Consider the following 20,510-nt stretch of genomic DNA (forward strand, 5'->3'; position numbering starts at 1 on the left):
ACGAAAGACGCTTTTTAACCAAAAGAAAACGCAGAGAATATTGAAACACTTTCACATTTCGCGCTTCAGTACGCAGTATGGGCTACCGCTAAAAACATTTTTATCACTGTGTTGACTTTTTCATAGCACTCAGGTGGTACCAAGCCCACCACAATCGTCCATTCGTAGTCATGTAACTTGGCCACGCCGCCAATCGCACAAACAGTTTTTTTTCTGACGTCATAGTTGCGAGGGAGTCGCCACTGCTTCATACGTTTTCTTTAATACCTCGACTATTTCTTTGGCCCAAGGACGGGGCTTCGATCCCGGCCGCGGTGGATGCTTTTCTGACTGGGACGAAAAGCAAGAACGCCCGTGTGTTCAAGATTTCGACTCACGGTAAAGATCCCCAGGCGGCCAAATTTAATCCGGAGCCCTCCACTACGGCGCGCCTTATCGCCTGTGTAACGCCGGCACGTTAAACCTTATAATCGATCAATCAATCGATTATTTCTTTGACGTTCTCAGTTAAATTGCTGTCATTGTTATCAGGACAACCCAGTATGTTTAATCAACGAAACCTGTATTGTGTATTCACGGCAAAATTTTTCTCATAAATTCTCAACGATGACTGCACTGAACTAAGAACGCAACAAAGCGAAAGCATCAGGTTTCCCCGTGTCCGGTGCGAGGAAGCGTCTATCTGCGCTTTTTACGGGTGTTTTTACAGCTAGGGCCAACTGTGTTTCAATTTGCTCTCCGTCATGTTGTCTGAATAGAGGCATCGCGCTTCGAGCTGGATATGCTTCGCGCTTTGGTTCGTGTCAAAAATAAATAAGTATTAATTACAACAATATTCGTGTTCTGCAACATCTTGCGTCAATGCTTCCTTTTCGCGCAGCTGACGGCAATCATTTCATTTCAAACTCATAAACAATTCCATTTCCTGTGCCCCCACGTGTACGAAAACACCGCATCCTCTAACTGCTTTCACGACGCCGAGACACCGTGTCCTTTGGCCCCGGGTTCGGCGCAAGTCCGGTCACACTTGTCCCGTTCCACTTCCGCGTAGAATTCCCGGATCTCAGCGACAGAACGTAACACCTCAAGCGTCACGAAGGAAGTCTACAACAGCTCCGGCTGAACCGGGAGGTACCATTAAGTACATTCCCACGTTCTTGCTCCGCGATGTCGTTCTGCGTAATCTATAAATACACCCAGCAAGCAAGAGCCGAGCGGGCGATTTGTTTTCAAACGGCGCGCCTACCTTTCATTCATTTCATCACCGTTCGCAACGAGCAGTCCTGGGCCGCCCCAAGCGAGCCTGCCGCTTTCCGGCACAGAAGTGAGCCTTCGCCGAGAAACTCAATAAGAAAACAGACGTCCATCTCGTCATGCAAGGTCTTTGGTGTAAACCCGGAGACCGGAGAAGTAAACGGCTCCAAAGCAGCAGCCCGTCTAGCACTCCCTCGCCCATCCCTTTCCCCGCTTTGTTTAATGCCGGTTTTCGCTTTCACCCTTCCACCTGTGACCGGTCTCGCTTCTGATTCCTCTTTGTCTTATTTTCCCGAGCCGTTCCAGTGGCCGCGCGTGCGCTTTCAGCACTTTCAGTGCGCAACCGGTTACAGGCACGTGCTGCAAACCAGACGGAGGTCGGCGCGTCGTACGCTGGCATCGCGGTTGGCAGGTGGCCCGCAATGCCGGCGTGCCGGGGTCAATTAGGGTGCTCGGGGCAACTCTTCACCGGCGCTGCTTCCTCACCACGCTTTCGCGATTGCGTGCAGAGATTTCGTTTTTTTTTTTTTTAAGCATCTCGAGGCTAGGTCCCTGCTTTGAGAAAGTTATTTTGGTAACAAGAAAACTGAAAGGCGTGTCAGCGAACGATCAATAACGTTTGCCTTGACCGCGGCGACTTCGCTGCGGCTGAGATATTGCGCTGCGTTAGCGCAATAATAACTCCAAGGCAGCACGTTCGGATCGAGTAATAACAGTTTGGCCCTGCGGTTGCCAACGGTTGTAAAAGTTCAGCGACGCAGGTGTATAGCTGCGATATCGAGTTCGTTGTCCCCATCTGTTCGCGCACTGATGAACTGTAAGCGCAACCGTACAAACAATTCTGATGCATCTAGCTAAATTTGACTTCTCCAGAACGTGCACAGCAATGAGATATGTCGATGACATTTTATACATTCGCGACGACGAACACTGGCCAACGATAATCCAGGATGGTTGAGTAATAAAACCTCATAACGCGTATCGCATGCAGTGGCTAAGTCGCCTGAATGCATTAGCAACGTATAGTTCGGCCCGTGAGCTGTACACACACAGACTCACACAACCCGTATAATATATATAAAAAAAGCGAAGCAGTCAAGGTTGAGGCTGGGCCAGGAAAACGGCAGCAGCAGCGACTGTTCTTTTTTTCCGATCCATCACAAGGACCGACGGGGAAAAAACGCACCTACGCGCTCCGTCGTCTGCCGCTCAATCTCCCACTGCCGTGCCTACATAATCTGCTGAGTCCACGATTTGTACCAGACAAATTACTCAGGGTTCGACCGTAGGGGGGCGGGCACCGAGGTGGTGGTTTACTGTCGTTTAGGATAATTCCCAAGAAGATGGATGTACAGCTGCCTTCAGAAGTAATTGGAACACGGAAGCTGTGGGCGAAGCGTATAGGAGCGCCCTGTCGCCGCACCGGCGGTAAACGAAGGGAGCGGAACTCGCATGCGCGCCTGCCGACGGTGATAGCCCATCTGTACCTCTCAACCCAGTTCTTTTGACATGGCCAAGAGCATTCTTCGCCGTATACTGGTGTCGGTGATGGCACTGATAGAAGACACACACCTGGCAGCGTCTTTCGCACACTTCCAGCGCACGCGAGCTGCTGGACAAGCGGCGCAATCACAGGGGTCTGAACTGACACTTTTTATTTTCTAACATTTGCAGGTCTGTCTGCTATCAGCGCCATCGCCGAGACCGGCATGCTGCGAGCCACGTTAAAAGGAGTGGGTTGAGAGGTATAGATCATAGAGTTTATTACAATATACACTAGAGAGGAATCTGGCGCTAGCGTCTATGCGGCTCATATCAAGGACGTCTGTGTCGTCATGCGCTCGCCTAAGTTTCATCATTGGCTTGGATTGAAACGTTTTAGTGACCGCAAATTTAAACAAAGTGCCACAAACAAGTGAAGAATAGTGTGCAATTATGTAAGTGGAAAATAAAACGGCTGTTTTAAAACTAAAAAAAAAAGGAAGTAAAGCGTATTTTTGCCGGAACGTTTGTGCCTGCTGTTTTGCAGGCCAAGGTGGTAGTCACGAACAATGTAAATATTTGGGGGGGGGGAGGGGGGGGACTGATTAGAGACTCTTATTTTATTAATTTTACCATTATTTCAAATAGTAAGTTGTTTGAAAAGTTTGGAAAGTTTTTTGAGCGTGCCTATGAAAACGTCGCCTTCGTGGTGAACCGGCGCACCGACCGTCAGCAACAGTTTAACAAGAAAAAAGAAAACGTGGCGTTAAACAGTCGTGGACGAAGATAATATAGGACAGATACATGCGCCCGTATCTGACGTATCTGGTCTTCATGGGAGTACATTTGGTTTCTTTTTTTTTTTTTTCGCCAGCTACAACTTTCGCGTCGGCATATTACCCGCTCAGTCATACGTCCTTCGACTGCGGCATGACCAACGTCTGGTGCGATCACGCACTGCCTGCCTTTTCACCGTACACGGCTACCATAGAACAGGGAGGATTACGGCTTCCTCGTAGCTTGCAGACGTGTTAATGAAGAAAGCAAATCCTCAAAACCGCTTCAGAATCCAATTGTCATGCCAAGCCCAAGCCAAAAAGGGTGGTCTTCCCATAAACCCCCCCGACGACATGGATTATCAGGCGCAGTTTCCTCTCTAGTATACTTACTAAGAAATTCTATGGTATATATGGGTTACCACCGTCGCACAACGCGCATGCGTGTCCTGCTCCCTTTGTTTCCGCCGGTGCAGCTACACGGCGCTGCTATGCGGCTCGGCCGCAGCTCCGGAGTTCCAATTACTTCTGACGGCACGTGCACCTTATGAGGAGATGACGAAATAAGAGGTCTCTGTTGTCTCCCCTGCATGTCGAAATGATTGATTGATCGCGTGCGTGATAAATTAGTGCCACGCTGCAGAGCGCTACCTGTCAAGCCGCCGAAGCAACGGTTAAAGGGCCATGAAAACAAAATACAAGTCCGGTTCATTAAAAATACTATTTTATCCCGATAACATCAAAACATATTTTACTGCAATCTTCAAACGAATAATCGAGAGATTAAGCAGAACATATGCTACAGTGGCGACTCCCCAGCCGCTTTTCGGCAACTATACTATGACGTCACAGAATCTTGTTTGTGCGGATGACGGCCGCCTGCCAAGCCACCGCCAGAAACTAGTGAGGCCTCTAGTTCCGTTTGATCGCATCACGTGAATGCTAACGCGCAGTTAACTCACTGGCAAAAATGTTTTTAGTTCCGGTCTTTAACACGTCATGATCTGTTCATTTACGTCACTATGGCGCGAAGTTTAAAAGAATGCAATTTAAATGAACGGAGCTGAGTGAGCTACCAAAGTCTAGTTCTTTCAGATAGAACAAAGTTGTATTTTGTGATCCGTGGCTCCTTTAAGGCTCGGGAGAGAGCGAGAGAGAGAGAGATAAGCTTTATTGACCCAAGCTCTGTTACGGGGACGTGGTGGCCGCTGGCTTTAGCCTTGCGGCGGCAATGGCAGCCCGATTCGTTAGAGAGGCTTGAATGTCCGGATCGGAGCTTCCCGGCACCCTCTCCCAGTGCTCGCCGCAGGTGATGCAGGGAAAAGGATAATTGAGACAAGCCCACATGCTGTGGTATCAGGCGGCGGGAATGCTGCATGATGGGCACTTCGGGGAGGGAAATAAAGACAGTTGAATGCGATGGAGCTGCGCCCGACTGGGGAGGTTACCTGTCTGCAGTAGGCGCCACATGAATCCTTGCACGTTGTGGAGACTGACGTGAGTAGGGGGTTATACACGGCGGGCGAGGCTGAAATGCGTCGCTATGTCGTGATAGCTGAGTAGACTATATCTAGCGGATCTGGCACCGTGCGAGGGGACGAGGCTGTGGCCGGCTCGGAAAGTGAACTCTCGAGTAGCAGAATGGGCCGATTCATTACCTCCCAGCTCAGTTCTACTGAGGTAGAGGTGGGATTTTTAGAGAGAATTTTGAGTTCCAGTGGGGATAGGAGCCCCCTGGCGAAATTAAAGTGGCCGTTTTCGAATCGGAGAGCACAATTGTGGGAGTCGGCCGGTGCTTTAAGGCAAGCGCTATTGCCGCCTCCTCCGCCGTTGCAGGATTGATGGTGCGCACCGAAATGGAGTTAACTGACGGGGCACTAGGGTGGTTGGCCGCGTCCACGTGAACGTCCGGTCTGACGCGGAGTCGCTTATAATTCGTGCGTACTCTTTGCTCCCGCCGCCACCTGTGGTAAGTTGGGTGCATAGTGCGCTGAAGTGGGTGAACCAGGATATTAGCGGAGCTCGTAGGCCCAGTCTTCCCAGAATGTGCCGTCCAAAGGAGGTGTTTGATAGCCGTTGCAACTGACCTATGAGATGGGCCTCCACCAGCTCCTACGCGAGGTTGTGAATCCCCAATCTCTGAAGTCGGGAACTGGAGGTGTGCAAGGGGACCTGTAATGCTGCATTGTCGGCTTTCCTGATCAGAAATTTTCTTCAGCTCAGTGGGAGTGCTCTGAAGGAAAGGGACGGAGTATGTGATACGGTTTATCACAAAACCTTGCACCAGCCGCACTCTGTCCCCCTCCTTAAGCCCTCTCTTTCGGGCGGTTATGCGCCTAATGAGGCCGATTGTTTGATTCACTTGTGAAGAGAGTTGCGAAATGTATTCATTGTTACCTCTGTTACGCTGGATTAGAAGACCGAGTATACGTATGCTGTTTACCACCGGGACAGTGATGTCACCAATTGCAATTTGTATATCAGGGAGGGACTTGTAGCTGATTTTTGCCGGTAAGAGAAGGAGTTCAAATTTCGTAGGGGAGCAGTCAAGTCCGGCTGCACGCGCTTCCTCGATGACAATCTCTGCTGCAGTGTGTAAAGTTTACTCTATGTGTGCCGCGCTGCCTCCAGACATCCAGAGAGTGATGTCGCCATCACTAGTTTGATGGCTTGCAAATGTGAAAGCGCTCACTACGAAGATTTTGATGGATCTCTAAATAAATAACAGGCTGCGCCAACCAAGGAATTCGCGCATACAGATCATAAATTTGAGGTCATAAAGTGTTGCCCAATACTTCGCTGCGGGAATGTGCTAGCCCAGGGGTGTGTAACTATTAAGTAGGCTTAAGAGTACGCACACAGGTATTTGGTCGACCCGCGTAAGTCAACGAGGACCATGAAGCGGTTGTTGTGGTGGGGGAAGGAGGAGGCAGAGGCCCGTAAATGTCTGGCGTAGACCTGACACCTTAACAGGCCTCGCTTGTAATTTGTAAAAAAACTCAAATTTGGGGCGTTTTGCGCGCCGTAGCTACAACTTGGCGGCGATGTATACGTCGCAGTGGAGAGCTTTGGGTCAGTTTCGACCTCCTGAGAATCTTTAACGTGTGTCGAAATCTCAGCCCGAGGGCGTTTTCGTTTTTCGCGTTCATCACAAAAACGGCCTCCGTGGCCGGGTCTAACTAGTATCCTTGGGCCTAGGGCGGCGCCTTGTCTTAAGACGGAGAGTAAAACTCCAATTGCAATGCCGAAGCCAAATAACTTATAGTAACCAACATTAAGGCCTCCTACCGTGCATTCAATTAAATCAGTACGCACAACAATGCCTAATTTTGTGATAGAATCAAGCAACCGAACGGGAAATGAGGGATTATGATGCTGTGCAGGGGCGCCACTACTGCCTGCTTCGTGGCTTTCCCCGTTCCGCAATCAGCTTGCGACATGGAGTATTGACGGCCGTTGAATAGTCAAATAATGCGTCACATTGATTTAAATGCTCATTATCACCAACCTATTTGCGCCTGCTGTAGGGCAAAGGCCTGGGGGCCGCAAAGAATAAGACTTCGAAAAATACATTTCGGTGACGCTTCGAGGGGGATCTTTGTAGGTTGACGAAATTGTTACGATGTCATTGAGCAGGCGACACATATTTTGCGTTTGTACGATACAAATATATTAACGCTGCAGCGCCAGGTCGCACGAAGTTCCATGAAGTTCTTATCCATGAGTGACAAGAGCATGTTGGAACTATCGTTGTGATGGCTTTATTTTTGTGCGAATTTTACTCGCGAAAAACGTGTCCCTGAACGCAGGAAATATTGTTCGTGTCACTTTCATTCATTCATTCTCACTCTCGCGTACGAATGTTATGTGTCGTTTGGAACTCTTAGATACCATGTCCTGAAATTTTGCCTCGTTGCCTGGTTGCATTTTATGTACTTGTTTTTACATGTGACAAGCGCTGCATTGCTGAATATTCACGCTGTTTTTATCTCGTTTTATGGTGCACGCCTTCATTTAGATTTTCCTAAAGTGAACAAATACTGTTTCTATTTGCGTTTTACCATGATGTCCTAGCTATCTCGCTTTTTTTTGTCCCTGTGTTACATGTTACACAGTAGGAAATGAATTATCTAACAGTATGTGTGTATGTATGTCTTGTGTTTGCACTGCTTCTTTGCTCCTAGTTGACGGTGGCCGGAGCTGGGTCAAGCTGCTATATTGCAGTTTTTTTTTTTTTCGGCCGCCATTTTTCCCCCATTTTTCACCTGGTGTATTGTTTTGGTGAAAAATAATGTGAATCTGAATCTGAATGTGAAGCTCAGGTAAAATAAAAAACAAAGTTGGGAAATCCAGCTCTGGCTAAGTGAATGAAGTAGACTACATTAATAAATAACCAGTCAGTTCATATTCAGAACACTCCCCCCATTTCTGACGTAAACATTGGAAACGAAATATTCGGAAGTATCACTTCAGCTAAAACTTCTTACGTTTTATCGTTTCCCCACGCGACACCCTTACTAGCTCTGGAATCGTTGACCACAGCCGTAGGACGATTTGTCACCAGGTGTTCGATACTTCATAGGAAAGGTGTTGTGTAAACAATTCCACTGGCGACGGAATTCGCAGAACGCGAAAGTTGCCGTCACGGGAGCGCGTGCGTGACTCTTCTTCCTAACCTCTCTGCGCACAGCAGGAGCAATGACCTGCGCCACCGGAAGCGCAATGTCAATGCATATTCACCGCAAACATCCGGCGGAAGAACTCTCAGCTGTCATGCGCTGTTGTGTGCGCGGTAAGCAGAAGTGGGCCAAACGGAAGCATTCGGAATACTGCTCTCCGGCATGCCGCTGAAGTCGAGAGCATATATTTGACACGGCGCGGCTCGGCAACGACAGCCTTGCTTCTCACAGCGGCCTCGCCTCCCACATACTATCCTACACATGTGTTAGCCGTTCTCGTTTCTTTCGTTTCATTGTTTTAGAAAGGGGAGAGAGGAAATCATTTGGCGCTACCGTGCTCATAGGGCTGCTGTGCCTTGCCGACCACCAAGGCCCAATCGATAGCGCATGTAAATTTTTTGGCTCGTGTAAACTACAGTAAACTTTTGTGCAGCAATATATATGTTGTTGCACGAAAGCGCAGTCATTTTGGCGGCTCTTGTTAAAGTGTGTTGTTGCTCGAAAGCACAGTAATATAAATAACGTGTGGGGACCCAAGATTTAAGTAGCTGAGATCACGTGACCACGCAAATTTATGTAAGACGCAGGGAGAGCGAGTCTACACTTACGTTACATGGTGCGCTCGCTTCGTTTTTATACAGTCAGCAGAAGGGAATTTTTCGTCGGACGGCTCAGGACTGTTGCAAAAAATCGAACATTTTAGAGCTGGTCCAGAAACAAGGTATACAGATCGCAGTGTATGCAAGCCTTTGCATACAAGTCTCGCGGCAGCCTATATGCAAAATTGCTGTAATTTCTAAGTTTAATACGCCAGGACCTTAACCAACTGCCCCCTAAACACCCATTACACACCCTTTCAACACCCTACAAAAACGGGAAATGCTTAGTGTGTTTCCACATTTTATAGGTGCAAAACTACAAATAATGGGGTAGACGCTTTAAGAGAGCGGACGTCGTCACCTTGTAACGCCTCAACACATCCATTTCACAGCTTTTTAGAAGATTAGAGTGGGAAAAAGTTTAGTGTGTAGATGGTGTCAATGAGAGGTGCATAAACTGAAATAATAATAATTAAAGAACCGTTCACTAAATGCAGACAATACAGCTTGCGCGCCGCGACTACTAGTCGAGGAGCCAACGGACGGGAACAATATCTTCACCTGCGTTAGATGGTTCTTAGCTGGATCTGCGCGTAGGTATCTGTTAAACTAACACGTTTTCTGACGCACATTCATCCGACCAGTTATCATTGAACAAAAAAAAAAAAGCCAGAGTAGGAACACTGGTGAAGTGAAAAGGGCTCCTTGAAGCGCCGGCTGGTAAACGTACATGTTTAGGAAAACAAAACTGCCAAGTGAAATCATACACCGACAACAAGAGGCCGCTTGCAGGAGCACGAAAAGATGCGAGGTATACGAGGTTTTTTTTTTTTTTTTTCTTTCTTTCAGTGGCATGCCAAGCTGCAACGCAAGCTTTAAGCGAAAAGCACTGAACTGAACTCGTAAGGACGTTCGCTAATTATTGTGGTTATTGTAAGAGCGTTAATTGATCGAATGTCGAATGACATACCTTGATATTAGGTTTGGTTCTTTAGCACATGTTACGTGCAATTTTAAGTGCAGGGCACTTTAAAGGGCTCGCCTTGTCGTCGCAACTCACTGTAACGCTCGATGTCAAGCGACTGCCAGAATCAGGCAGCACAGCGAGATAACGGACCCATGTAGAGCCCGGCGTACCCGTCGTAGGGCGTACCGCAAAGGCTTCGAAAGCCAAGCGGTTTAAATAGGTATTACCGTTCCAAACTCGTGAACCGCTGGCGTTTGTCATACGTCTCCCCGTTAATTAGCGCAAAGAAAGCTGGAGATACATTTGAGGCAAAATATACGCAATTAACCGCCAGCAGCCGCATTCATTTAGTTGGGAACGCTCGTTGGGTTGGTTTTTACGACAGTGAGCGAAAAAAAGTGGCAGTGCACAGCCGGCACGTGCGGGAGAAAAAGTAAGCAAAAAAAGAACAGAACTTCCGCTGGCGCTGTATCAGGCAGGGGGCGCGAGCACTACAGAGGCGGGAAATTTGAATTGGATTGGGTGGTAGCAGTGAGCGGATAACGGCGCTACAGCCCATTATGACGAATCACTGCTCTGCACTTCCGACTGCTTTCAACTTGAGTTGAACAGCTTTAATTTTTTTCAGTTATACTGAACTTAGCCTGCTTCCCAGAAGTGAATACTGCGCCACAAATATAAAGAGGAAGCCCCTCAGTTCACTTTGCCTCCATTTATCAAAATGACGATTTTTTGAGACTTTTTTTACAAGAAATTTTAAACGCGGCAGCTTATAAACGTCTGCCGTAGTTATTGCATCAATTCTTAGTCTCATGAAATCACGCCTGTAGGCTGGGACAGACAACGGAACGGGTGTTCCCGTTCGGCTACCGTTCTTCTCCACTGGTATACTGCGCACCAGTTCACGCACGGGCCCGCAAAAACAGTGGCAACGCCGCAACTCCTTCGAATGCTGGCACATTTGGAACTGCGTTAAGCCTGCCTAGAGTACCGTCACCCGCCACGTCACGCGGAGGATGATTTTTAAAGCGAAGCTTAAGTGTTCTTACTTATGGCGTCTGCAACGCGAAAACGGGTGAAGTGAGACAAAAAAAAAAAAACGTTTGCTGTGGCGGGAATAGAACCTGCGTCTCTCGTATTACGAAGCCGGCGTATATCGGGGATTGCTCCACTTCGACATGGCCGAAGCGGTTTGGATCTGGAGAGGCGTGCAAGGACGTGCAAAATTACACAGAACATCCTGCACGTACCCACCGGGTAAAGACGACGATGATTCGGCACGAGAAAGCTTCGCGTTCAACCATCGTCGTCCGTAGATGGAGGGATGCCTGATTTTTTGGTCAGCGCCCTCAACGTGAACACCCTGTGTAAACGTGCACGAGCACTCGTCCACTGGACGGACGACAATGTGGCACTCCAGGCGAAGTTGGCGGCATGCATTGCAGCGCATGAGGTAGCCAAGGTTGCCACCCCAGTCTAAAAAGACGACGAGAAAAAAATTTTTAGTTTGTCGCATTTTCGAGTGTCATAGCGTCACCTTGTCGTATTCTTGTCGTGTCGGGATGCTGGTGCTCTGTCGTGTGTCGTATTCCTGTCCTTATTTTGATGTTCAGTCGTGCAGAATTCCTGTCTTGTCGTGATACTGATGTTACATCACTAGTTGCACATGGTTTGAATGTTACGCCCATTGTGAAGAGTAACGCAAATGGCAGTTCTGTTGGGACTACAGGAATGTTTGTCGTTGAGAAAAACTGACTCTGTCGTTACGACAGAAATGTGTGTCGAAACAACACATGGCTTTGTCGTAACAACAGGAGTTCTGCTGTCACAACAAAGCTTTCTGTCGTACGACATGAATTCTTGCTAGGTTTTTGCAGTATTCCGGTTACGATTTTAGAATCGACTCACCTCGTAGGCGCTGGTGACCTGCAGGTTGTAGAAGACGGGCATGTAGAGGTAGGCGGTGGCCGGAATGACGAGGCAGTAGGAGAAGATGATGAACAGGTACTGGGTGCCGTAGATGTACATCTCGGAGGCCGTGCCCAGCAGCGTGATGGCGGACATGAAGCTGGCCAGTATGGACAGGGCCACGGGGAAGACGCTCATGCTGCGGCCGCCCATGAGGAAGTCGTCGGTGCTGGCCTTCCGGCGCAGGCCCATCACGGCGTGGTAGATGCCGATCGACGCCGAGATGGCCAGCATGGCGCCGAACACCACGTAGTCCCACACGGTGAACCGGGTCACCAGGCTCGGGGGCACCCCGCCAGACGACATGCTGCGAGAAGAGGTGGCGGGAGTCAAAAGGAGCCATGCGTTAATTTAATTAAGAGAGAGAGAAAGAGGGATACATACACACACACACACACACACACACACACACACACACACACACACACACACACACACACATATATATATATATATATTCGCCCTTTGTGTGCATATCTTCTTTGGAACGTCTTCCGCGTGACTAATCTTTTTGCCCATGTCAAACACGGGCATGGGCCTATCTTGTTTTGACCCCTCTTTCACCCCCGTTGCCACGGGGGAGGAAAATTACCTTGTTATTGATTTTTTAATTATGTATTTTTTTTCTCTGTGTTTGGTTCTTCTCTCTCTCTTTTTTTCCAAGTTCGTACCGCGTGACTGTGTGTTCTTATTATCCTTGTTGTAATTAATTTTCCCGCTCTCCCTTCATTCTTTTGCTACCCACCAACCATGAATCCATTTGTACAAACTCTCCCTCCTCTTACCTTGCCCTCGCGCTTGCTACATTTTCTGTATATATAGCTCTGAAACGAACTTATTTTGTACTCTGAAGAAAGGGAGTCCTCTCCCTGAAACGTCAGTAAACTTATTTTTATTTTCTAAGTCTTTCTCGTTTGTCTCTGTCTCTACTAACCTTATTTTTTTTCGCGCTCTGTGTGAGTTTTTATCTTTTCAGTCTATATATATATATATATATATATATATATATATATATATATATATATACATATATATATAAAAAAAAGAGTCGGATACACAGCAAGAACAATAACATAACAAACAAGGTTTACTTACGTAGCGGCAGCGGGACTTGCCTTCATCAGAGTAAAGTTACACGATTTGTAACTTTATCATGTAAAATCATGTAGCTTTACTCTGATGAAGGCAAGTCCCGTTGCCGCTACGTAAGTAAACCTTGTTTGTTATTGTTCTTGCTGTGTATCCGACTCTTATACTATTTCTGCGCGCTTTGTGAGTTTATCTTTCTGTATATATATATATATATATATATATATATATATATATATATATATATATATATATATATATATATATATATATATATATATATATATATATATAGAGGAGAGAGAGAGAGAGAGAGAGAGAGAGAGAGAGAGAGGCTTTATCAAAGAAGACCTCTAAGCGAGCGAGGGAGGTGGCCGGCAGCCAGAGCTGTGCGGCGACCTTCGTGTCCCGGACTATGACGGTCTTCTGTCTATCCGGGTCAGAGCAGCTCAACGCTGCCTCCAAGAGCTCCGAGGAATTGATTTGAGGGAGGGGATCATATTGACAGGCCCACATGTGATGTTGCGCCGTGGCCTTGTCTCCGCATAATGGGAAAAATGGAGAGGGATAAACTGAGGGGTGTATGTGATGGAGGGGGCCCTATCGGGAAGGGATTCCGTCTGGGTGAGCCTCCGCAGTCGTTCTTCCGTATAAGTCAGTGAGGGGTGGGCTGGTGGGTATTTGAAAGATAAGACTGGAAAGTTTATTTAGCCGTTACATGTTGTCGAGAACCTTCAATTAATAAGGGTTACTTACAGAGGTGCTGGAATCTGTGATAACGAAATCCTGGCAGGGAGTAATATAATAGATAGTGGTACCGGCAAGTGCACCAGTGAAACAGGGGAAAGCGTTAACCATTTTTTGTGAGGCGAAAAACACTAGTACGAAGCCTTCAAAACTCGATCTAACGACACCCGATCGTATGAATTTCCCGATCTAACGAACAAATTGGGATTCCCGACAGGTCCCTACACGGCTCAATTCTTTATGAACTTGAACTAACGAAATAGACTCAGCGTCATTCCCGATCTAACGAAGTATTTCGAGAAATCGACATTTTAAAAATGCGAAATTCTTAATGTGTTTTGTCAGAACGCCACGAAGATTATTGGTTCACGTCAGAAAAGAATCGAGGCATCTAGCTTCCTTTTACGGAGCTCTACGGGATAAACTCAGCAGTCCCGTGGCTGCAGACCACAGCACCCCGGCCGGCACGCTTTTCCATAATCTTGAAAAGAAAGGACGCGATCATACATGCCCCTTCGTTTTGAATTGCAAAGAACCTCAAGACCACCCCGCACAAAAAGTTCGAGGAAGGTATGTTTACGTGATTCGAGGATATGAGAGCCAAGAACGTTCCACTCAGCAAGGAAGTGGTACAACAAAAAGCGTTGTGTCTCGCACGTATGCTTGGGTGCGACGACTTCAGTGCAAACCCCGGCTGCCTTAATATTTTCACCGTGGCATTAGAGCGCATTGCTGAACTATCGGCAGGCGAGTGCCGCGGCCTGCGCAATTACGATGTCTTGGTAGCTGCCGGCATGCGCCTCCCTTTAGACATCGAATTTATGGAATCGAGTGCGTGTAATATGTCAGTCCCGATTTTACGAAGTTCTCGAATTAACGAAATAATTCGCGGTTCCCGGTGACTTCGTTAGATCGGATTTTAACTGTATCAAAAGAAGCACATTGTAACGAACGTATTGTGTTATTGGGTTTCCTCACAATGACAGACTAAGCAGCTAGACGAACTTCTGGCAGGCAGCGGGAGGTGAGGAAGGTACACGCGCGTGCGCTCCGGTCTAACGTTAAGTCCAACGTTCCGCATTAATGCGTAACGTCGTCAATCGGTACCCGCGGCCTGACGTACAATTAGATAATGATGAATGGTGTATTTGTCATCACAATGCACGAATGAATGCCCTGCTTGACGGCGCCCTTTCGATTGATTGTATGCAAATGAAACAAACGCGTTAGCACCGCACTGACCTTAGTTGTCTTACCGTATGTCATTGGGTGACGTTTTCTGTATGCAAATGAGTGCGACAATCTCTGCTGTAAGCATATGCCAAAGAATGCATACTGAAGAGCGACGTGCCCACAGTGAGCGACAAAAGGAAAATCGGCGGCCACTTCCACAGCGGCGTCCTGCGGCTCGAACCTATTCCATCAGATATGGCACTGTTCGACCTTTTCAAGGGTAGAGCCGCCCTGCTTCACAAAATGGCTGCCTACACCTCAAATGCATGCGTACCTAGAGCTTCTCCGCCCCACCAACTTGTGGTGGATACCGGCTCACACCGGCATAGTTGCTAACGAGGCTGTGAACGGATATGATCGAGCTCTGACTTCCCGAGCCTCTGCTTCTCGTATACACGGGCCTCCCGAGGACGAGACCTCCGAGCATTTCCTCACTTTCAGGGAAACTATCCTTCATTACCGGTTCCTCCGCCGTACTCTCCCACCACCACACCCACACATATCCCGCGAAGCTGCCCACATGTGGCGGATGCTACAAGCACACACCTTCCCTCATCGTACTCAACTTGCCCTCTCTGCCTTGTCCTCTCTATCTTCGTCTTGTCCTCCCAATCTTCATCCTCGTCTTTTGCGCAAACGTATTCCTTCGTACTCAACTACTAATACACGTTCGTCCACATCAATTCTACACACCCGACTGCCCCAAGTGTGGTCACCTGGGGCACACTATATCACTCTGTGTAAGTGCCCCGCTGACCCATTCTCCCTTCCTTATCCCACTGCAAGCAGGCCCTGCAGGTAGATCCGAGGAGTCCCACCTAAGTGCTGGTCACCTCCCGAGCTCTGCCGGTCGCGGCGGACCTATTGGCCTCCGCCACGCCACCCCCCATTCCCTAACCCTGTTTTCTAAATAATTCTCTCTCTCTCTCTCTCTCTCTCTCTCTCTCTCTCTCTCTCTCTCTCTCTCTCATCTCTCTCTCCTCTCTCTCTCTCTCTCTCTCTCTCTCTCTCTCCGCAGTAATCCATCTTTACTCGAAGCACTAGGGAGATACGCACTAGAGAGTGGTCTCTCAAGTTTTTCCGCCAACCCCAATATGCCTTCACACTGTCGACATCCCTAGCCTCGCACTCATCGTAAAATTCTCCGTCGAAAGGGGTCTTGCACGAGGGACAGTCTATAGCTGCGAGTCCGCTCCCCACGCCAAACCAGACCATGTGTCCTGCTCCACCAACCTGTTCGGGGAGCTCTCTTGTCTTGGGGCCAGACCACGGTTGCAGTACTTCCCCACTCACCCTTTTTCGCCGGTTCAGTTGTTTTGCGTTCAACGTGCTAAAAAAAATAACTGTTCTGGTTCAGTTTTGGTCACAACGAATACAGTCACGTCTCGTTAATATGGACCCCATTAATATGGACACCCCGAAATATGGATGAAAATTTCGGCGACCGGTCTCTCGCCATGCACTTCTGCCCCGTTAATATAGAAACCCGCAGTCTGGACTTTGGACGGCTATTTTGCGTACGAAACACGGTAAATACAGGCATGTTTGTCTCGTTATTATGGACACGGGTTCACGAAGCAATAATATTAAAAAATGACTGTCGGCCCCCAGAGGCCTCAGCACGTACCGGGAAATGACTGTTGTCCGTAGCATACAAAGCCGAAGCATGCGTTTATCTCGGAACGCTCTTCCTTCCAGTACCATCGAATTAGATAAGGAACATTCGGGATCAGAGAACAACACTATAGGGTAGTGAGCGACAGGGTGACACCCATTTCCTATCAAAAAAGATTGCCCTGTGCGGTATACGCCGGTAAGAGCAAGTCCTGAGGCTCAGGACAAGAGGGCGATACTAGTTCGTGCCAATATTTGATACGCATAAAAGACAAGGCTGTGCGCTTCTCTGATCAGTTCGGCGGCGGAAATAGCGGATGTTAAGCGTAAACGGACCGAGGTTCCCGCTCAGATGAAAAAGGAATTATGCCACTTTGAAAGTCAGGCGCCTTGTTTCTGTTTTTTAAACCTTGATGTCGACAACTCACATTACGGACGATTTTTCTGGGGAACGGAGGCGTCCATATTGTAACGAGGCGGCAGGACAGATGACACGAACCATGGGAGGAACGCGATCTATTTACAGTATTTACAAGCGACCATGGCCGAGTCCGCTAAGTCTGCACGCGCCCTCTTCCTTGTCGTGTTCCACGCCGAGCTATGCCGCCGTAGGGCATTGTCCGCCAGTCCCGTGACAATATTAACGAGACATGACTGTATAGTGGTTCAGTTCCATTATTCTGCTAGGGTTCCGTTACGGCTCGGCACCCTGCGTTGCAGAATACTGCGGCTCGCGCAGGACTTTGCAGCAGCAGCAACGATGTAATAAAGGCCGCCAGTCAACATTCCCGCTTGGCTGCGGTGGGCGCACTGGAGTCGGCTGTCTAATGAACAGCTATAGTTACAACAGAAGTACAGCCGCCCGAGACGGCGCGTCTGTCCACATGCTGACAGTTTGCTGACAATGAGCGGTAATTACGGGATACCGGGCGAATACCAGTTATTGGGGTAAATATTCCGTCTCCACTTTGGGAAAATGATAAGATACCGGGCGTACATTCTCTTTCCTCTCTCCGTCAGAAAGAAATGGAAACAAAGAATAATGCGTGGCACGTGCAGTTGCGGGCATTTTTATACCTCCACAATGCTTCGCCGAGCCCGAACAAGAAGCGGTCCGTATATGACAATGCCACTATTAGGCGATCCCTGCGGAGCCTTGACATTGAAGTCCCAGGAATACCTAATGAAGAAAGCTTCGTAGGCCTTGCCCCATTCTTTTGTATTCGCAAACCCGTAATTTCCCTCGCGATGCACAGAGAGCCATGCACGGTCAGACAACGCGTAGCCGAGACCAATTCCCAAAGGCGGTTACGATCTCTGGTGAGGCGAAGGACAACGTCGTCGCGAAAACATTCGCCCCGAAATCTCCTCCCTCTGCAGACGCTCCTCGGAACGTGCGAAACACATCATTCAGTCAGAATTCAAGCTTACGGCGAGTAACCGTGCGAGCATCTCAAAGCGTTTGCACGTTAAGGACAAGGTGTGATTCCGTAGCTGTCCTTGCGAGCAGCTCGGTTCACACACTACACAGGCATCCCGTTAAATGGCACTTTTTAACGCCGAGGTCTTTGCTATAGGAGGCCATGCCGCTCTGTTCAGCGCAATAGCAACAATGCCCTCGGCCGCCTGCTCGCCCTGTGTTCTTTGCTGTACGGGGGCCCCAAGAAACCATGTGGGAGGTATCCCGTTATCTCCGTGGTTAAGTGTCCGTAAATAAGACGTTGGCGCGTGCCTGAAAAGAGCAAGAGCGCATGCCGTCCCGGTATCACACCGCCTCACGACCATAAAATTGGAGGACGCTTAAGCTTCATCTTTAAGAGTAGGACGTGATAGCAGAGCGGCAACAAATGTAGACGTGTGCCAGCCACACTCGTAGAAGGCGACGACTCGGAAGAGCGTCGCGCACTGGCAGACGACACTGTATCCATTGCCCACGTGTTCTCGCCTGGGCGAATGCCCGCCTGGCGCGGGGAACGGTGGCGTCAGGATCGCAGATCCAATCAGCGGGCTCCGCAACGGATGGAAACTTTCAGCTCCTACACGCGACTCGCACGCGCCATGACCCTACGAACTCCTTAATGGGACAATGAAGACAAAATAGAACTATAGCTTCTGATAAAACACTATTCCAGCCGCGAAACACCTTTTAACGGCGAAGCTGTATAGCTAATTGTAATTTTTCGTGTCCGCAGTAAAAAATACCATGAAATTGCCGAGCACGCGCACGTGAAGGTTCGCGGCGACCGCGCGGCAGTTAACAAAACCAATAAAATGCCTAGCGCTCGTGCGTGCGTGCTTCGCGGCGACCGCCCAGCGTCCCCGGGGCACGTTTGTCAAGCCAAGCATACCCACTTAGGGAGATTGGCCAAGATTGGAGAAAAAAAAGCTCCAGCGTTCACCGTAATCGCGGCAACACTTGCTCGGAACGAGGAAGACACGTCATAGCGCACACCTCTCCAAGGTGATATCTAATGATTTTCACTTCCAAAACAACGAAGGAAGCTTGCACGTATAGCAACAGTGGTGGAATAAAGGTCGTTGTGGCAGCGAAGAAGCAAATCGGCTGCTATCGTTAACTTAAACATTCGTGATGGCCGTGAAGGTTGCGAACAGCTTCGCTAAATCCAAGTCTTACACGTTAGTGTAATCATCCTTTATTTTTTTTAACCCGAAATAACGCGTGAAATGTCGAAAAACTTTCAACTTTCGCGCTACAGTGACGCAGTATAAGCGGGAATGACGCAATAGTGGCCATGGCTAAAAACATAAGGTCCCCCTCCATTATCAGTCCTGGATCGTCCGAGGACTCTCCGGGACGCAATCCGGCGCCCAATTTTCCCACGTATTCCTGCAGGACTTCCGATCCAAAGGCAGTTCCCGGGCTGCCCGCGGACTGTCCGGGACTGGTGAATCGAGGAGGCCATTGTTATCAGCTTTCACTTTTTTTTTCTTTTTCTTTTCTTTTTCTTTTCTTTCTTTTCAACGGGTCCACTACACTGATGTATTAACAAACCACTCCTGCTTTGACCGCCCACGGCCTACAGCATGGTACAAATAAAAGAAAAATCAGGGTGTTCACTGCACTTAGCAGTCATGTGATACGATCAAACTGAGCAAGAGGCCCCACTACGATCGCCCAGTCATGTTTCTTGGCGGTGACTTTGGTGGGTGGACTCCGATCGCGCAAACAGGATTCTGTGACGTCATAGAGGCGCCGCCGGAAACCGGCTGGGGAGTCGCCACTGCTTGCTCTGTTTTCCTCAGCATCCCGATAATTTCTTTAAAGTTCGCGATAAAATGGTATAACTGTTATGGGGACAAAACAGACTTTTAACAAACAAACTTTTACTTTGTCTTCATTGCCCGTTCAACGATTGGTAACTGACCTTGCGGTGCGCCAAAACCGATGAAGGTGGTATCGCGAGGTTCCCTGGAACGTCGCGGATCCCGTGGCGCCTGGTCAGGCCGGAGCCGATCGTTGAACGTTTCCCCCCGCCGAACACTTGGCTAAGCTACCTAGGCTTGCCACGCCGGCGATCACCCGCCGGCGGCAGACCAGCACGTGCTCCTCTCGCCGGTTGCAAGACTGCACGTGACCGCGCGCTGGCTCTGGCGCACCGCTCTGGATAATACCCCGACATGGAGTACGCCGTTCAAGGAGAGGAAATTTCTCCCGAAGAATTGCAAGAACCCGGATGGGCCGCCGTTCGACGACGACAAGCCGCTCTGCACGCCACCACTGGATCAGCCGAACCTGCCGGCTCACTGAATCGGAAAAAAAGGTCAACGCCCCTTCCACCGGCAACCACCTGCCCTTCCGTTGCCAAGCACTGACATCAAGATCGTTCTTCGCCCTCATGGCGGACTCGACCTCAAGTCTGTCTCCCAAGTTACTCTGGCCGACACCGTGATGCAATCAAGCGGGCATTGCGCCAAACCCCATGGACCAAATCCGCATTCATCACGTATCGAACTATGTTCTGGTAAGCACCCCCTTCGGAAGAACGAGCCCACAAGTACGCTGCAATTAATTTCCTTGAGCTCCGAGGGAAGCGCTACGAAGTAGCAGCCCACGTTCAGCGCCTGCCAACACGGTCACAGG

General features: G+C 48.9%; 1 protein-coding gene across 1 annotated transcript in view; it reads right to left on the reverse strand.

The window, feature by feature from the left end:
* Nucleotides 1-20,510, reverse strand: part of LOC144169719 (sodium-coupled monocarboxylate transporter 1-like) — a 99,427-nt gene that overhangs the window by 33,534 nt on the left and 45,383 nt on the right. Inside the window, exon 2 of the mRNA XM_077699033.1 lies at nt 11,666-12,032. Coding sequence (XP_077555159.1) covers nt 11,666-12,031 — 366 coding nt within the window. The 5' untranslated portion in view covers nt 12,032. The remainder of the gene's footprint in view (nt 1-11,665; nt 12,033-20,510) is intronic.

This window comes from Haemaphysalis longicornis, unplaced genomic scaffold (assembly GCF_048455015.1).
Source record: "Haemaphysalis longicornis isolate Haplotype H1 unplaced genomic scaffold, Haemaphysalis longicornis Haplotype H1 scaffold_2, whole genome shotgun sequence".
In the NCBI taxonomy this organism is placed as follows: Eukaryota; Metazoa; Arthropoda; class Arachnida; order Ixodida; family Ixodidae; genus Haemaphysalis; species Haemaphysalis longicornis.